This window comes from Podarcis bocagei, assembly GCF_964188305.1.
Source record: "Podarcis bocagei genome assembly, chromosome: 18".
Lineage (NCBI taxonomy): Eukaryota > Metazoa > Chordata > Lepidosauria > Squamata > Lacertidae > Podarcis > Podarcis bocagei.
Genome location: NC_138144.1, coordinates 8,462,480 through 8,481,358, shown reverse-complemented (window position 1 = coordinate 8,481,358; position 18,879 = coordinate 8,462,480). Strand labels below are relative to the sequence as shown.

At 49.1% G+C, this 18,879-nt stretch overlaps 1 protein-coding gene across 15 annotated transcripts in view; it reads right to left on the bottom strand.

The window, feature by feature from the left end:
• Positions 1-18,879, bottom strand: part of PTPRS (protein tyrosine phosphatase receptor type S) — a 310,037-nt gene that overhangs the window by 39,487 nt on the left and 251,671 nt on the right. For 11 of the 15 annotated variants that reach the window (XM_081177568.1, XM_081177569.1, XM_081177570.1 and 8 more), the window contains 7 exons: positions 15,462-16,052; positions 14,589-14,686; positions 14,184-14,440; positions 12,576-12,669; positions 9,866-10,078; positions 8,766-8,923; positions 2,163-2,275 (listed from right to left, as the gene is read on the bottom strand). In XM_081177568.1, coding sequence (XP_081033694.1) covers positions 2,163-2,275; positions 8,766-8,923; positions 9,866-10,078; positions 12,576-12,669; positions 14,184-14,440; positions 14,589-14,686; positions 15,462-16,052 — 1,524 coding nt within the window. The remainder of the gene's footprint in view (positions 1-2,162; positions 2,276-8,765; positions 8,924-9,865; positions 10,079-12,575; positions 12,670-14,183; positions 14,441-14,588; positions 14,687-15,461; positions 16,053-18,879) is intronic. The other 4 variants (XM_081177562.1, XM_081177567.1, XM_081177563.1 and 1 more) reach the window with 1 other exon arrangement.

Sequence of the window (18,879 nt, the reverse complement as noted above, 5' to 3'; positions counted from 1 at the left end):
TCTTGGGAGACGTCAGCTGATGGGCAAGGGAAGGGCTTGACTCTGGCTCCCATCGTCCTTGACCGTTGGCTATGCTGGCTGGGAATTATGGGAGTTGTAGTCCATCAACAAGGTTGAAGAAAAGTGGTCGTATCCTTCAACCTTGGGTCTCCCAGAAGCTGTCGAGAGACAACTGCCTTCACCATCGGCCAGCTTAGCCAACACTCCAGGATGATGGGATTTGTATTCCAGCAACACCTGGAAACCAAAGGAGCTCTAAAGTCCCAGTATCTTATCTATGGACATAATACATACATGTTTTGCATTGTTTCATCATTATTTTACAATTTATTGCAGGCTGTTGCTAATTCAGCAGTTGACCCAGCTAAGGGATGATGGGAGTTGTAGTCCGACCCAAGACTGAAGAACATTCAGTTAGCAATAGCCTATAATAAACAGCAGCAGCTGTTGCACAACTGAGTGCAAAACCCGTGCAATATTTTTAGCTAGATATAAAGGAACCTTGGTGTCCTTTCAGCTTTTGTGTCCTTCAGCTTTGGGTTCCCAAATCTGGACTACAAACCCCATCATCCTGGAGCGCTGGCTAATCTGCCTGATGACAATGGGAATCAGAGAATCACAGAATTGCAGAACTGGAAGGGAACCCAACGGTAACCTAGACCAGGCACCCCCAACCTGCGGCCCTCCAGATGTTTTGGCCTACAACTCCCATGATCCCTAGCTAACAGGACCAGTGGTCAGGGATGATGGGAATTGTAGTCCAAAAACATCTGGAGGGTCGAAGGTTGGGGATGCCTGATGTAGACCCTGCGAATGCAGGAATCTCAGCTAAAGCATCCTTGGCAGATGGACACCCAACCTATGCTTAGAAACCTCCAAGGAAGGAGGCAAATTATGGACCAGATCTGCCTCCCTGCCAACAAAAAGGTCTTTCCATCAACAGACATCTTGTGTGCCTAGAGAGGCTGATAAACTAGCGGCAACTGACAAAGAGCCCTGGAAATTAAGCCTCCCTTTTCCCCCTGTTGTGAAGCCAGGGCTGAGAGTGTGCCAATAACATCAGTTACAACAATAGCACAAATAATAGCAGCAGTAATAATAATAATAATAGCTGCTCACATTATTATCATCAAAATCCTGCACCAATGAAAGTTGGATTCTGAACTATAAATCCTTGCAAAACTTGAGTGCGGTTCCACTAATTCACTTTTTGGGGGACGTAATTTATTGTGCTCCACCTCCCACAAATTTGGCACCACTAATTTTGAGTTCCACTAGGCAAATCGAGGGGGGGGGCGGACATCAAATCGCACCCACAGCCCACCCGGGCACTAAGATTCCTGCCCAGGCAGCCCTGCCTTGCGCCCTGAGGTTCTGCCAAGCGTTCCCTGCACACTTTCAGACTTCTCTGTCTGGTCATGAGGACTAGCGCCTCGCCTTTAAAAAGTGAAACTAATAAATTAAATTTTGCATTTTTTTGTTCACTTCTGCACGGAGCAGTGCTGCCTAAACCTACCTACCTAAATCCAGAAACCTTCATTTAAAAACAAAACAAAACCAGAAAAGAAAACAAATCATTAGAAGTCAAAAGGCAAGCTTACATATCGGCAGAAGGCACAGATAAAACAGTAATACCAAGAAAGCCTACAGCCCTTACTCACTCAGTCAGAGCACCAGGCAGAGAAACGTATGGGATTTCCCCCTTGCGTTGCTCGTGTTCATTCCATAATACATTAAGGAACAATAAGGACTAGGAACTTGCTTTTTTAAAATTAAAAAAGAGAGAGAAAAAGAAAAGAAAGCAGAGCTTCTCAAGAAGCTAGATCCTGTGGCCACCATCTCATTCTGCAGCTTTTCGGCGATCGTCAAATATCGCGCACACAAACAGCTCTGCCAAAGGTCTGTTACGATTTGCCACCCGTTGCCAGGGGTCTCCCTAGCAGGTGAACCTGCCACTGCCGCCTCTGCCCCACACGACCTGGGCATTTCCTCCTCCTACCTGAGATGTTGCTTGGCGACGGCAGCCGTTTGCAAAGGCCGCAGGTATAGCCTGGCCGCACACTCTGACTGGCAGCAACCAAGCCGGGCCGGTCTTTCTTCGAGTGAAGTTTCAGGGGGCGAGGGGAGATTCCGGGGGTGCTGGTGGCATGCGGCCTGTTTACCTGGGGTCTGGAAGTTGATGCGCCGCATCTCCACAGGGTCCTTGGGGTGGTGAGGGGTGATCTCTGCGTTGTTCAACATGCATTTGATGCGCGGCTCTGAGTCTTTTCGTTTGCTGAGGATCAGGAGGAAGAAGAGAGACAGAGCAGATAAAAGACAAGGCTTTAAGGAGTTGTGTGCACATTTGTACAAAACTAGTTCAAATATATGTTGGAAGTGTAAGGAAAAGGAGGGGACATTTTATCATATGTGGTGGGATTGTAAGGTAATTAAAACATTTTGGGAAATGATATACAACGAATTGAAGAAAATGTTCCATTTAACATTTGTTAAAAAACCCGAGGCATTTTTGTTGGGGATTGTAGGGAAAGACCTGCCAAAAAAGTTGCAAAACATCTTCATGTATGCGACAACGGCCGCGAGAGTTCTGGTAGCACAAGGATGGAAGACTGAAGAAACCCCAACTAAAGAATCATGGCAAGAAAAATTGATGGACTACGCAGAACTGGCAAAACTGACATATAAGCTACGGGACAAGGATAACTGTGACTTTAAAGATGAATGGGAACCCTTTACAAAGTATCTGAAGACGCAACAAAGCGAACTGGACTCTTTGGCTGGCTTTGAATAAACATTCACAAACTTTTTACTGATAATAATCAGCTAAATAGTTTGAGGATCTATGCAACTTTGTAACATGCAGAAAACAGCATTCTTAGAGAAACCAAAGACTGGAACTGAGGGAAGTCGGGGGGTGGGTGGGTTTTGTGGGGGAGGGGGAGGGAGGAAAAATGGGGGGGGGGGACACAAGGATGATATGTTTTTGGATAATATGTCTTTTTATAATTTTGAATACAGTGGTGCCTCGCAAGACGAAATTAATTCGTTCTGCCAGGTTTTTCGTCTTGCGAATTTTCCGTCTTGCGAAGCACGGTTTCCCATAGGAATGCATTGAAAATCCAAAAGGAAACAAACTTGCAAGACGTTTTCGTCTTGCGAAGCAAGCCCATAGGGAAATTCGTCTTGTGAAGCAACTCAAAAAACGAAAAACTCTTTCGTCTTGCGAGTTTTTCGTCTTGCGAGGCATTCGGCTTGCGAGGTACCACTGTATGTATTTTTTTTAAAGGAGTTGTGAGCAGCGCTGCACCGCTGTCAGTTTTGGGGACCCCCTGGTGCCCCTCCAAATGTTGAGCTCCAGCTGCCAGGAGTCATAGCAGCCAACAGTCAAGGATGGTGGGAGTCCAATAATAATAATAATAATAATAATTTATTATTTATACCCCGCCCATCTGGCTGGGTTTCCCCAGCCAAGAGTCCAGCAAGTTTTGGGCCGGGGAGGGGGGCATAGCTGTCAACTTTCAGATTTGAAAATAAGGGATCAGCAGCCTCACTCACCTGTCCCGGGGACAGTCTATGGGATATCTAACAGTCCGGGATAGCAGCGGGAAACGGCGCTGGAATAAGGGAATTTCTCGCAAAAAAGGGAAGGTTGACAGCTGTGGAGGGGGGAAGTCATGGGTGCTCTCCCCCAACTTGGCTTAAAAGGTAAAGGTAAAGGGACCCCTGACCATTAGGTCCAGTCGTGGCCGACTCTGGGGTTGCGGCGCTCATCTCGCTTTATTGGCCGAGGGAGTTGGCGTACAGCTTCCGGGTCATGTGGCCAGCAGGACTAAGCCGCTTCTGGTGAACCAGAGCAGCACATGGAAACGCCATTTACCTTCCCGCCTGAGCGGTACCTATTTATCTACTTGCACTTTGCCGTGCTTTCAAACTGCTAGGCTGGCAGGAGCTGGGACCGAGCAACGGGAGCTCACCCCATTGCGGGGATTTGAACCGCCGACCTTCTGATTGGCAAGCCCTAGGCTCTGTGGTTTAACCCACAGCGCCACCTGCGTCCCTCAACTTGGCTTACGCTGTTCTTAAATGAAAAACACCACTACCACAAAACTGCACATTACGGTTCCCAAACAGACTCTCAAAAGCAGTGTCAAATTTATTCTGGCAAAATCTGTGCAGGGCAAAGTGAAACTCATGAGGCAGGGAGTTCCACAGTCTAGTTGTTGCTATCTAGATGAATTTCCAACAGCCGGGGGAACGAGCGTTAAAACCGGAAGCATGATTGGCTTTGATAAGTTATGGCTGCTGAATGTCAGGACAATTCACAGGTCAGAATGAAGACTCGAGACTCAACGCGAAGTCGACTTTTTACTATTCAGAAAAGGAGAACGCAGCAGAGTTCACCTAGGCTTGACATTGAAGATGTTGCTGGGACAGGCATCTCCTTCGAGCAGATGAAAACTACGGTGAGGAGGAGGAACCTCTGCTCTGGGATTGTCTGGCTCATTGCTCAGCAACACACAAGGCTCTTTGTGATCTGGGAGTCCCCAGACTCTGTGGTTAAGGCCATAAGAAAAGGCTTCTGGATCAGGCCAGGGGGTCACCAAGCTGTTACCCCCAAACCCCTAAACGTACCCCAAACCATCTCATCCTCCTTGCCTATCCTCCGTGATCAGCCAGAAAGTTTTTCCTTCATGGATGGAGAGGGAACAATGGAAAATATCACCTAGGAAGCAATACCTAGTCTGTGGAACTGCCTGCCTCATGAGATACATTTTGTCCCATCCTTGGTGATTTTCTGCCTCCAAGCTACGGCTTTTTCTTGTTACTTTACTCTTGCCTTTTCTAGTAGTAGATAGGTAGCCGTGTTGGTCTGCCATAGTCAAAATAAAAAAATTCCTTCCAGTAGCACCTTAAAGACCAACTAAGTTAGTTCTTGGTATGAGCTTTCGTGTGCATGCACACTTCTTCAGATACTTTTCTGTTTCACTAAATGTACTCCTCCCCCCCCCCTTCCTGGCTTTTGTTTAGCAGTGATTATCTTTCAACGGCATGATCTGGAATTTAGATGTTGTTTGCGTACTGGTTTTAATTGCCTTGTGAGCTTCCCTTGCGTGTTCTATTAAGGTTGGAAAAGTGGGATATAAACAATGCAAATAAATAAAGACAAACAGCACCCGGACCTATCAGGGTTTTGTTGCGGTTTTTTTCCAAGAAGAAAAAGCAGCGTCAACATACAAAACGTCAAATCTGTTGTCGGAAGCCAGCAATCCAATAGCCAGCCATCTGGAAAGCCCAAACTTTATTGTCTAAAGCCTTGAGAAATGGCTTGTTCTCCCCCCCTTGAGGTCTCCTGAACTAACTGCAAATCAACTTTTATGGGAGAACCCTGAGCCCTAGTGCGAGTGGAGAAATATGTGACCCAAACCGAAATAATTCAAGAGCCTAGGAGTGTTGCCAGAATACTGCCCTCTCCACCTGCAACCTGTTTTTGGACAAGTTGCAATATCATTCCCTTTGGGTTGTCCCCCCTCTTTACTCGAGGGTTAAACCTTGCTGGCATTTTTAGGAACAGCGATGTTTCAGTAGCTCAGCTGCAGCTTAAAGTGCCACCTTTGTTTTACTGATTGCCTTTTGGTTCCTAAGGTGCACCTAACTGCCACCTGAATCAGAGACCGGGAGCTTTTAAAAACTCTTACCTGTCTGGTTTGCTGTCCAGGGAAGCAGTAAAAAAAAGAAAGAAAGAAAGAAAAAAGAAGAGAAGGAGGAAAAGATAAAGATGAGGTTAGTGAGAGTAGCCCTTCACACCCCTTCACCAGGACTCTCAACCATCTGAATTGTAGGAATCTTTAAAATAGTGGGTCGTATATACCTGTATACCTGAAGGAGCGTCTCCACCCCCATCGTTCAGCCCGGACCCTGAGGTCCAGTGCCGAGGGCCTTCTGGCGGTTCCCTCACTGCGAGAAGTGAGGTTACAGAGAACCAGACAGAGGGCCTTCTCGGTGGTGGCGCCCGCCCTGTGGAACGCCCTCCCATCAGATGTCAAGGAAATAAGCAGCTATCTTATTTTTAAAAGACATCTGAAGGCAGCCCTTCAGTTTTTAATGTTTTATCATGTTTTTACCACTCGATTGGGAGCCACCCAGAGTGGCTGGGGAAACTCAGCCAGATGGGTGGGGTATAAATCATAGAATCATAGAATCATAGAGTTGGAAGAGACCACAAGGGCCATCGAGTCCAACCCCCTGCCAAGCAGGAAACACCATCAGAGCACTCCTGACATATGGTTGTCAAGCCTCTGCTTAAAGACCTCCAAAGGAGGAGACTCCACCACACTCCTTGGCAGCAAATTCCACTGTCAAACAGCTCTTACTGTCAGGAAGTTCTTCCTAATGTTTAGGTGGAATCTTCTTTCTTGTAGTTTGGATCCATTGCTCCGTGTCCGCTTCTCTGGAGCAGCAGAAAACAACCTTTCTCCCTCCTCTATGTGACATCCTTTTATATATTTGAACATGGCTATCATATCACCCCTTAACCTCCTCTTCTCCAGGCTAAACATGCCCAGCTCCCTTAGCCGTTCCTCATAAGGCATCGTTTCCAGGCCTTTGACCATTTTGGTTGCCCTCCTCTGGACACGTTCCAGTTTGTCAGTGTCCTTCTTGAACTGTGGTGCCCAGAACTGGACACAGTACTCCAGGTGAGGTCTGACCAGAGCAGAATACAGTGGCACTATTACTTCCCTTGATCTGTGACTGACCCCTTGCAACATATTGTCTCTAGTCATGGCAGCTCCTGACACTTCCATAGGAAGCGAAAGGAATCCCTTACCTCCCCCCTGCCACGCCCAATCTTCCACATTTATTTATTTATTCACCGATTTGATTTATATCCCATGTTTCCTCCAAGGAGCTCAGAGAGTGGCAAGTAAATAATCTTCAGTGTTCCTTCGTTTTATCCTCACCACGCTCCTGTGAGGTAGACCAGGCTGAGAAAAGAAGTGGACTGGCCCCCACGGTCACTCAGTGAGTTACATGTGGCTGAGTGGTCAGGATTCGAACCCTGGTCTCCCAGGTCCGAGCCCAATATTCTAACTCAGCGGTTCCTGATTTGGAGCCACTGCCTCCTTGGTTCCACAAACTCGTCCCCAATGCCCTGCTACCCTATAAAAAAAGCATTTATTCAAAGTTTTGCATGGCACCGCTAAGGAAGATTGCAACGCAATAGATTTCAAAATGTCCATGATTACACCGTGTTAAAAGTACAATGAAAATGGCTTAGTTTAACTCCATAAAATGGATGAACTCAGGACTCTGGGGTTGGAAGGGACCTCTAGAGTTATCCAGTCCAGCCCCCAGCCATGTACGAATCGCAGCTAAATCACATGCGAAGATTCAAACGGAGGTGATTCTCATTTCGCTGTGTCCCCACAAGCACCGTACATTCAAGAGTGAGATGCCGTATTAAACATATTAAAGGTCACAGCCCATCACAAAGCGGCCATGGCTTCCCCCGCCCCCAAAGGATTCTGGGGGGTGTAGTTTGCTAAGGGTGCTGAGAGTCGCTTCCAGATCATCCCCACGAATCTGCCAGAGGGAAGGAGACATCTTGCACCAGGTCCAAACCTCGCAGTCTTCTGCCAAAGATTCTGGCCGGCTCTCCAACACTTCAAAGGTCAGAGCGCTTTAACAGCCGACCCCTTTCCCCAGGGAACTCTGGGAATTGCAGCTCTGCGGGGTTGTCTCCCAACAACTCCTGGCTCCTTTAGCAAACTACAATTCCCAGGATTCATTGGGGCGAGGGGGGAGCCATTATTGTTTTATCAGGGGTGCCCAAACTTTTTTCAAAGAGGGCCAGATTTGATAAAGTGAACATGCGTTCAAAGTTGCTGAGCTTTTTTTAGGATTTTACCCCAGGACATATACCGTATTTTTTGCTCTATAAGACACCCTTTCCCCCTCCTAAACAGTAAGGGGAAATGTGTGTGCGTCTTATGGAGCGAATGCAGGTGGGAGGCTCTGCTCAGCGCTCCCTTTAAAGAGCCGTGTGGAGCGTGTATGCGGCTCTTGGGGGCTTTTCCCCAAGCCCTTCTCCCTCCTCGGGGAAAAGCCCCCAAGAGCCGCACACACGCTCCACGTGGCTCTTTAAAGGGCTCTTGGGGGAGCCTTAGCCGCGTGCAGCCTCTCCCGGGAAGGGGATGAAAGTTCCCCCAAGCAAGAAGCCAGGACAGCCAGCAGGATCACTGCGCTGCGATCCCGCTGGCTGTCCTGGCTTATGGGATAGCCGCGCGCAGCCTCCCCAGCCCAGGAGAGGCTGCGCGTGGCTATCCCATAAGCCAGGACAGCAAGCTTCTGGGATTCAGAATATTTTTTTTCTTGTTTTCCTCTTCCAAATACTAGGTGCGTCTTATGGTCTGGTGCGTCTTATAGAGCGAAAAATACAGTGCTGCCATGGGGGCCGGATTAAATCGACCGGCGGGTCGAATGAGGCCCCTGAAACAGACTTTGGACATGCCTGTTTTAAGTGGTATGATTCTGCTTCTAATGTATAGTGGTGCCTGGCTATAGTGACACCAGCTTTTGGAAGACCGTGAGTTGTTGAGTGCCCCCTGCCTCCCAGCATGCCCCCCTTAAGGTCACCCCACTGACCCACAGGGGGCAGTATCGCCCACTCTGAGCCACTGCCCTAACCACTATACCGCACAGCCAGCAGCATGGGGGTCCACACACATGCTTTGGAAGCGCAAAACGTGCACGCAAAACCCACTTACTTTTTGTAGAGGAGGATTGCGATGACGATGCAGATGATGAAGACCACAGCCAAGACAGGTCCAATCACCCAGATCAGTCCCTCTTCACCGTCAATCTTTGGCTGTGGGTCCGGGTTGTCTATCTGGATCGGGTCTGAAAAGGGGCTGGCGGCGTATAACTGAGGGAGAGAAAACAAGGAGAGCCGAGGGAAGGGAATCAGTAATGCGCAGGCGACGGCAAACGTGGAACCGCTTAGAATCAAACAGCTGGAAGGGGGACCCCCAGCGGTCCTCTAGTCCAGCCCCCGGCTGTAATGTAAGAATTGCAGTTAAATTAACAGTGGTGTTAAATTAATGCTGGTGGTGTTCTGCAGGAGTCTGCAAAAAAAAAAACTTGCTGGAAAGGGTTGCGTCTATATTGTGGGTCGAAGCTTTTCCATGCTTTTTTTTTTAATGGATATTGATTGATTTATTAGTAGTTCTAGGCTGCTTTTCATTCAAATGAATCCCAAAGTAGCTTACAAACAATACACCATAGTAACAGAACAGAACAGGATATACTATGCTGCAAATACAGCATAAATCATATAGAAACATATGTAACGTCAGTAACACAATCTTCTCAGTTGGTACTTGTATAAATATAGGGATTTAAATTAATATTATTTATTATGTAATATTATTATTATTATTATTATTATTATTATTATTATTATTATTATTATTATTATTATTATTATTATTATTATTATTTGCCCCCTTTGGCTCGCCACCCTATATCTGGCACTGGTGGGGTTTTCAAGACTAGGAGAGGAGCAACTAGGAGAGACAACTTTTCCAGGTCATGTGGCCAGCAGGACTAAACCGCTTCTGGCGCAACGGGACACCGTGATGGAAACCAGAGCACATGGAATCAACGTTTACCTTCCTGCCGCAGCGGTACCTATTTATCTACTTGCGCTAGCATGCTTTCGAACTGCTAGGTTGGCCGGAGCTGGGACAGAGCAACGGGATCTCACTCTGTTGCGGGGATTCAAATCACATTGGATGCAATCTGTCTGAGCCAAGAGAATCCAGAGCATTACACACAAAGCAAAGTTCAGAAGCAGGCGAGGACTCACCGGATCGGAGGCCCGCAGCACAGCCAGGACAAAAATGACGTACTTCTGACCGGGTTCCAAGGCTTTGTTCTCAAAGCCTTCGTAGCGCTTCAAGTCCCCGAGGATGAAGTAGGAGGGCAGGGTGTTGAAGCGGGCTGCGATGTAGGGCTTGTGGAGGTCCAGCTGGCGGGAGTGGCGGAGGCTGCGGCGTTGCAGCCGGGAAATCTGTATCAACTGGGGAAGGGGAACACGAAGAAGGAGGTTCAAATCAGCTACGCAAGGCACCACAGAGATTGAGAAGAAGGCAAGACAGAAGCTTCCAGGTGCACAAAAGTATGGTTACTCTTCTCCTTTATTAAACTATCCCAGCCTCCCTCAGGGAGAACGGTCTCAGAAGAAAATATAAGGGTCTGGGCAGTGTTTGCTGCAGAGGCCAGCAAGGCTTACTGGGCATGAGCCAGACTCACGGAGAACCTCCGTGGGCCAGACCGGCGCAGCACGACGCTGGAAATCGCGCCTGCGCAGAAGTGATTTTCGGCGTCTGGGCCATAGCTGTCAACTTACAGATTTGAGAATAAGGGACCAGCAGCCTCGAAAATAAGGGATCAGCAGCCAAAATAAGGGATTTTAGTCAACCAGCTGAAATACGAAGTTAAAAAGGGACCAGATAATTTTGGAGAGCAGCGCTGGTTTTTAGCCCTTCGTTTCCAGAGGTTGCTGCTCAAGACACCAGCCGATGAAACACTGCAATTAAATAACTACAAGCAGCAACCACTTTTCGCGCAAAACGAAGTCCAAGCTACGAAGATGCTGCTGCAGTTCTGTATCTTTTCTCTCGTGCTCCATCTGCAGCTCTCAGTTCCATCAGGCCGGGTGGGAGGAAGGGGGGGGGGAATAGCGCCCGAAGTAAACCCACAGATCAGACCATCTATGCTAGTCTACCACTACAAATCTATGGGAGAAGAACTTGCGGTCCTTCCTCCGCTTTCCCCCTCTATGGTTAGCCCTTGGAACACCTGCCCGCACCTCCGCCTCTGCCTCCTCCTCCTCTCTCTGAACTGCTTTCTCTATGGCTGCCCTTGCTCTCCTCTCAAGGCTCCTCAGTCCTGGCGGGGAGGGGCTCCCGGGGGCCAAGGCCGGTGAGAGGAGGCCAGAGGGGGCTGGGCTGGGCAGCCAAGCAACCCAGTTGGAGCCTCCCTCCTCCCTGGCCGGCAGGGAGGGAGGGAGAGGAGCGGCTTCCTTTGAAACCCGGGAAATTTAAGGGACATCATCAAAAAGGGACAGCAGCGGGACACGGTGCTGGGATAAGGGACTTTCCCACCAAATAAGGGACAGTTGACAGCTATGGTCTGGGCATGTGCAGAACTGATTTTCCGAGCAGCGGAAGAGAGCCCCCGCGCCACGCTGGTTTAGCGCTGTGCGTGGGAACTTGTCGGTGGGCGGCTTGGTTCGGGGGTGGCTCATGGGCCAGTTAAGCAACCCTTATGGGTCGCTTCTGGCCTATGGGCCTTAGGTTGCGGACCTCTGGTCTACTGAGACCAACGTATCCCCCACCTCCGCAGATATAAATCCTTCTTCACAGAGTTGGAAGGGACCCTGAGGATCATGGGACTCCATGCAATACAGGAATCTTTCACCCAGCGTGAAGCTCGAACTCGTGACCTTGAGATTTAAAAGTCTCGTGCTGACCTATCCCTCAGGGGCACAATGGCACAGACCTTCCTAGAAGTGCTATCACGGTTGCAAAGCTAAGCGGGGCCCGGTGTGGTTTCCAATGAGATTCCTGTATTGCAAGGGGTTAAGCTAGCTGACCCTCAGGGGGTCTCTTCCAACGTTGCGATTCTTTGGAAGAATCGGAGACCAAAGACCAAAGGTTAGCTGTGCCTAAATATGCCCCTGGAAGAGGGTTTATATATGAAAATGTGTTGGGCCTCCACACCGCTATGGAAGTTCCTTCTAAGCCAGGTATAGGGGCCATTTTTGGGCCTCTGCTTGTTGCTGAACTACAACTCCCATCATCCCTGGCAACTGCTGTGGCTGATGGGAGTTGTAGTTCTGCAGCACCCAGAGGGCAGAAGTTTCCCCTCTCTGCCCCACAACAACCTGTCCCAAGCCCTCCATCCATGGGCTACTTAGAACTTCTCTATGCACCACTTTCAAATCTTCTCTCTGCGGCAATGAGGTCTAGAAACTTGTGAGTGCCCACAGCTAGAAACATGCAGGTTCTGAGGTGCAGCAGACTCTCCTGACAGACTTACAAGTTTGTAGGCTTCTGTAAATATCCAGGGTTGACTTCCTCCAACATTTGCTGAGGTCTTACAGAAGTGCTTCCCAAACTCCCCCCCCCCCGGTTCCATGAACTCACCCCCAGTTCCCCCAACCCTATAAAAAGCATTGTTCAGAACAGCGGTTTGCAGAACCCACTGAAAAGGAGAACAGTAAAAGAAAATGCAGAACAGCAACATTTAATTGCGCATTTATTCAAAAGCTAGTTGAATGAATTCAACAAAGCGGATGAATTTGATGGAGTGATACCAGCTTTTCAAAGTCTGGTAGTCGTTTATTGCTCCAGCGCCCCCCCCCCCCGCCGCCTCTTTGCACCCCCTAAATCATCCCACTGCCCCACATTCTTTGATCTACCCAAGAGGATTCTAGGAGATGTCCTGGGCCAACCCCGAGTGTACACAAGAGGGCTGGGGTGCGGGGTACATGAATGACGGCTGTCACTCACCTCCTCCAAGTCCATCTCTTCCGGACTGTGGTATATGTTCTGAAACTGGCCACTTTTGGATTTCTTCAGGGGAACGACCACGATGTAGTATGCCCTGGCAGATCGGGAAAGGAGAAGGAACTGAGATGGGGAACAGGCTAAAAACGAAAGAGAGAATGGCAGCGAAGGACCACCCTAGCTAAGAAATAAAAGGTTAAAGGTGGAATGAAATACCATAGAATTTTAAACTTTTTTAAAAAAGGGATATAGGGCAATTTGTCTTTTTTATTGTGCTTAATATTTTTTCCGGAGCCTGCCAGAGTGGCTGGGGCAACCCGGTCAAATGGGCGGCATATTAATAATAAGATTATTATTATTTGTCTGTTTGCATTTCTTAGTACAGAAAATATTGATCTGATGTGTAGAGATCTTTCTTGTTCTGTTTAGTTCAGGAGGGTTCTGGAAGGTTTCTTCTCTGTGTGAAAGAAGGTTCTTGTTTGGGTTATTCCTTCTGAGAAGCTGAGTACAGCGGGTTTGAACTGGTTCTGTTATCTCTTTCTGTCAAGGTCATGCTGACTATAATAGTAAGGCCAGAAGGAGCCTGGTTTTTACTTATGTTCTCTTTCTATCTCTTTGTTCTGGTGTGGTGTTCTGTATGCTATAGTGTTACGGTTTAGTCTTATTATAAGTTCTTGTAAGTTTTAAGTTAAGCTGCAACTGGATTTCTTATGGACGGGGCCAATCCTGAATGAATTGGATTTGTGACCATTATGCTCATTTGCCTTCAGTAGCAGTAAAGCTCTGCTGGATGAAATACAATTGCCTCTGGTCTATTTTTGGGAACTCGGCAACATGTTTAAGTCCACACCCCAGCGTGACATTGTTATCAACATTATTATTCAGAAATAAATACATTAAAATCCCTGGCAGGGAGCTACATGAAACCAGGCTTGTGGGCTGTGGGCTGCAGGTTGCCTGACTTCCCAGCAGGGCTGTCTTAAGCATATGTGGCACTGGGGTGCAAAGATTCACCCCCCAGGTTGCCCAGTCCCAGGTGCGCAGGAGGGCGGAGCCAGCCAGCCGCCTCAGCATCTTGCTGGCTTGGTCGCCCTCGAACTCATGGCGCAGAGCCGCCTGCAGCAGAAAAGCCCGCCGTGGCGCTCTAGCCGGTGGCGGGCTTTTCCCCGGACTCAACTCCTGGCCCCTGGACTGGTGCCCGGGTGCCCCGCACCCCTAGCACCTATGGGTAAGATGGCCCTGCCTGTTGGGAAAGTGCCAGGGAGACAGTCATCTCCAGACGATCCATCGATCTCCCGTAGAACAGCATCAGTTAGCGACATGAGCCTCAGACACATTCCAGGACTCGTGCCCGCCCTTGCAGCAGACTCCGCAGCAGAAGATGCACCCAGAAGGGCATATTTACAACTTTATTCAGCATTGGTCAGAACAAAGGAAAAACATGACTGCCTGCCTTCGTGTCGAGGCAACAGACAGAAAACAAAAGCTATATACAAAACGGAAACTCCCTGTGAGCAGGAAGTACGCAGGCTTGTGACACACAACAGCCTGCTCCCTTTTTAAGGAGGAACGGAAATATCCTAACACTGCCTCCCCGTTATTTTTACATACTGCGCAGGTGAATCTGAGCCTTTCACTTCCGGCAGGTTCACCACGATGCTCCCGTCCAGGTCGTGTCTGTAGGTTACCTCCGGCTTCCGGCTGAGCAGGTTGGCTGCCGTCGAAACCTCCACCTGCTGTTGGAGGTTCCCCAGAGTGCCCTTGGGACCTTTCAGGATGAACCTGTACAATGTGTGAGGTCTCAGGTTCGTGATGAGCTTCTTAGTGGCACGGCCGTCCACCTCGATCTCTTTGCCCTCGTACTGGATCTGAAGTTCGGGGGGGGGGAGGGGAGAAGCGAATCGAGATTTACGAGAGGTTGGCAAGTGAGGGAACGTGAACCTCGGGGTGAAAGGGGGGTCCCTCCACCCGCTACAGGTAGCGCAACACTCCCCAAACATCAATATAAATCTGTACCGTGTACGGAACGGCAGAATTGTAATTCTCGGGGAATTCCCATCCTAGGAGAACGGACGTCTTGGTCACCATCCTCACTTTGAAGTTTTTGGGGAAAACTGTTGGAAAGAAAAGCAGTGAGGGGAGGCGGGGAGCAAGGGGAACGGGGTGAAAAGAGCCACATTTTGGAATTCCAAACAACCGGCAAGAATCATCTTCCAACCAATCGGCAATGCCTTCCGAAATACACAACGCTACGGCTTCCGCCCAGAAAGGTTGCCCATTCCATTCCGTTCCATCCCGCACCCACCCTGGCGCCATGACATCACACAACGGGACATGCCCCTCGCCCCTGTGCCCGCCCCTCGAAAACAGGCTACGTAGCTCCTGATTGGCTGCTGAGGAGAAAAGGGCCTCTGCGGGGGGACGGACATGTGGGGCTCGTGTTTTGTTTATCTCCCCTTCCCCTGTTTTGTGGTTTGCAAAAGAGAGAGAGAGAGAGAGAGAAAGAGAAAGAGAAAAAGAGAAAGAAAAGTCGAGAAAGCAGAAGAAAAGGCTCCTCCCACCTGTGATAGCGACTGCTCCGCCCAGCTGTCAATCAAGGAGGACTGTCTGGACTTGACTTTCGGAAGAAAGAGGAAAGAGGACTTACCTGCCGAAGGCAGAGAGAAGCACCTGCCTTTCTAATTTTGATATTTTATTTTTTTAAAGGAACGTACTTGCACGCCTGTCTTCCAAGCCAGCGGGGAGCTTAATGGCTTTTGATTTGCGGGCTTGCGTGTTTTTGTTTGTATTTCATTTTTAATCGCTTTGTTTTGTTTACTTCTCTGCCTCCCGGGAGCAGCTCAGGATACAGGGAGAGAGAGTCACCGTGGAGAAGTCGGCAAGTCCTACCTTGGTCCAGGAGGAACGTCCGGTATTGGACAGAAGGGCTGTACGGCCCCGGACCTTTACTGGTGTGGGCTCGGATTTTAACATCGTAGGCCGTGTTGGGCTTGAGGCCGTTCAGCGTGTACGAGTTCTCGGGAGACGGAGGGAGATCCTTCTCCTGCGGGCTCCCGGAAGAGGTGGCCTCGCGATAGGCCACGGTGTACTTCACAATGACCCCGTTCCTCTCGGCCAGGACCGGGGGCATCCAGTGGAACTGCACCGACTTGGAGGTGATGTTGCTGGCCTCGAGGATCTGCGGGTACCCCTTGGGCACGTCTTCTGGGATGGTGAGCTCCTGGACTGCTTCCTCCCCGAAGCCGGGCCGGCTTTTGACGGCCAGCTTGAAGACATAGGTGGCCCCTCGGTGGATGTTGGTGGCGGTGTACCTGTCCTCCTCCGAGGAGAATTCCAGCGTCGCCAAGGGATCAACGTCCCTGCGGCCGAACTGCAAGCGGTAGCCCAGCACCTGACCCTCTGCGTCCAGAGGAGGCTCCCACTTGACCAGCAGGGCATTTTCTTGAGTCGGGTGGACGGACAGGATTGGCTTCCCTGGGACTTGAGAAGAGAAGAGAGGCAGACCAGGTCAGGAGGAGGTGCGGCAGTGAATCGCACACCGTGCGAGTTGGGAATTGATGAGAAAGAACACGACTTGCACAGGCTTGGTGGGATGTCGGGCCTAATGTGCCTGGAGGCGGTTGGAGGATGGATGGCGGCTAACAGATTGAGGATGAATCCTGACAAGACAGAAGTCCTGTTTTGGGGGGACAGGGGGCGGGTGGGTGTGGGGCATTCCCTGGTCCTGAATGGGGTAACTGTGCCCCTGAAGGAACCAGTGTGCAGCCTGGGAGTCATTTTGGACTCACAGCTGTCCATGGAGGCGCAGGTCAATTCTGTGTCCAGGGCGGCTGTCTACCAGCTCCACCTGGTACGCAGGATGAGACCCTTCCTGCCTGCAGACTGTCTTGCCAGAGTGGTGCATGCTCTAGTTATCTCCCGATTGGACTACTGCAATGCGCTCTACGTGGGGCTACCTTTGAAGGTGACCCGGAAACTGCAATTAATCCAGAATGCGGCAGCCAGACTGGTGACTGGGAGTGGCCACCGGGACCACATAACACCGGTCCTGAGAGATCTGCATTGGCTCCCAGTACGTTTCCGAGCACGATTCAAAGTGTTGGTGCTGACCTTTAAAGCACTAAACGGCCTTGGTCCTGTATACCTGAAGGAGCGTCTCCACCCCCATCGTTCAGCCCGGACACTGAGATCCAGCACCGAGGGCCTTCTGGCGGTTCCCTCCCTATGAGAAGCCAAGTTACAGGGAACCAGGCAGAGGGCCTTCTCGGTAGTGGCGCCCGCCCTGTGGAACGCCCTCTCTTCAGATGTGAAGGAAATAAGCAGCTATCTTCTTTTTAAAAGACATCTGAAGGCAGCCCTGTTTAGGGAAGTTTTTAATGTTTGATGTTTTATTGTGTTTTTCATATTCTATTGGGAGCCCGCCAGAGTGGCTGGGGAAACTCAGCCAGATGGGCGGGGTATAAATAATAAATAATAAATTATTATTACTATTATTACTATTATTGAGCACAGCAGATCACCCCCGGAAGGTCGAGTTGAAAGTCCTCGCCTCCCCACAGCTGCCAAAGTCCCCTCCTCTCCAGGGCTTTTCCCAGGCAATCAGAGACTATGCCTGCATGCGGCCCGACCTCTCCTCCACCTTGTTCACACCTCTCTTGGTTCTGTGAGACCAGAGGGAGAGGAGTTGGTTGCAGCAGGAGGGGGAGAAATCCGCGACTCTTCACCAGACGGACTTCCTCTCTACCTCTTGGGCCCCTCTCCTTTTCTGTTTCTGAACTTTTCTCTTCCACAGCCTCTCCCTGCTCACTAAGCGCTGTTCCCTCTTCTGCTTCCAACACCTTCTCCCCCCATAGAATTGTACAGTTGGAAGAGACCATGAGGGTCATCTAGTCCAACCACCTACAACGCAGGAATCTTTTGCCCAACGTGGGTAAACTCGAACTCACAGCCCTGAGATAAAGTCTCGTGCTCTACCGACAGATGGCCAGTTTAAAGAAATGAGAATTTTAGATGGCCGAGGATGGCTCTGTAAGAGGGGGGGCAGGGGTTGCCTAACAAATTCCAGCACTCTGAAGAAACTACACTTCCCAGAATCCTTTGGGGGGGAAGTCATGACTGTTTGAAGTGGTCTGATCCTGCCTTAAAGCTATGGCTTATACGGGGCCTTAGAGAAGTGAAGAGCCAAGGCAGGAACATATTTTGGGACAGAGGTGCAGAGAGATAAGGGGCTCTCAGCACTCAGAACAAACTGCAGTTCCCAGAATCCTTTGGGAGGGGGCTGTTTAAAGTGATATGACACTGCTTTAAATGTATAGTGAAGATGGGTACTCTCTATTCTTGCTCTCTTAGGGAGGAAAACATTCCAAGATGGTTCAGGATTTGTTCTGACTCCCTGCAACAAGTTCTTGACAAAATAGAAGTCTCAGCGCTGGATCTATCCTATTTAACCGTTCGCTGTGCAATGGCTTCCCCAGTTATGACACCGCTTTGCTGCTGCCCTGAGAAGCTATGACACTGCTTCTCCTATGCAACAAGAGCGGCAAGAGTATTGTCGGCTCAGAAATGGAAGCAAGAAGAAATCCCGACGAAAGAAGAATGGCAGGCGAAACTAATGGACCACGCAGAACTGGATAAAATGACATTCGAAACCTGCGGGACCAGAGATTTACAGAAGATTGGAAGAAATATACGAACTATTTGAAGAGCAACTGTCATCAACAAATTACGCTAGTAGGACTACAAAAAGTTTTGTAAGAAGAAATATATGAAATATTGCAAAGAAGAGAAAGAAGAGAGACATCAGTTATGAAATTTAAATGTAATAGTGGAAATAAGAAATGTACATTGTGAAAAGATTGGAAAATTTTCAGATGTGATTGATGGAAGTCAAAGAAATTGTATAAGATATAAAAGTATGTTTAATAACTGTTGAAAATGCTATGTTAAAAAACTAATTTTATACATATATGAGAGAAGCTATGGCACTGCAAAATCAGGAGAAAAATTAACCAGAATTACCTGCAGGATGAAACATTACAGGACTTCAGCAGCAGGATACTGGATATCCGCCGCAGTGTGACTGGACTGAAAGTGGGATTGTGTGCGACTGCCCTGTGCACGAATCATCGCGAATGCACACTTTTTTACAAAGGACATCTGGAGGGGCCGAAACTGGGACTCCAGATCATCTGCTTGTCCAGGATTGCCTGATTCTGACCAACAATTGCCATATTTTTTGCTCTATAAGACTCGTTTTTCCCCTCCTGAAAAAGTAAGGGGAAATGTGTGTGCGTCTTATGGAGCGAAT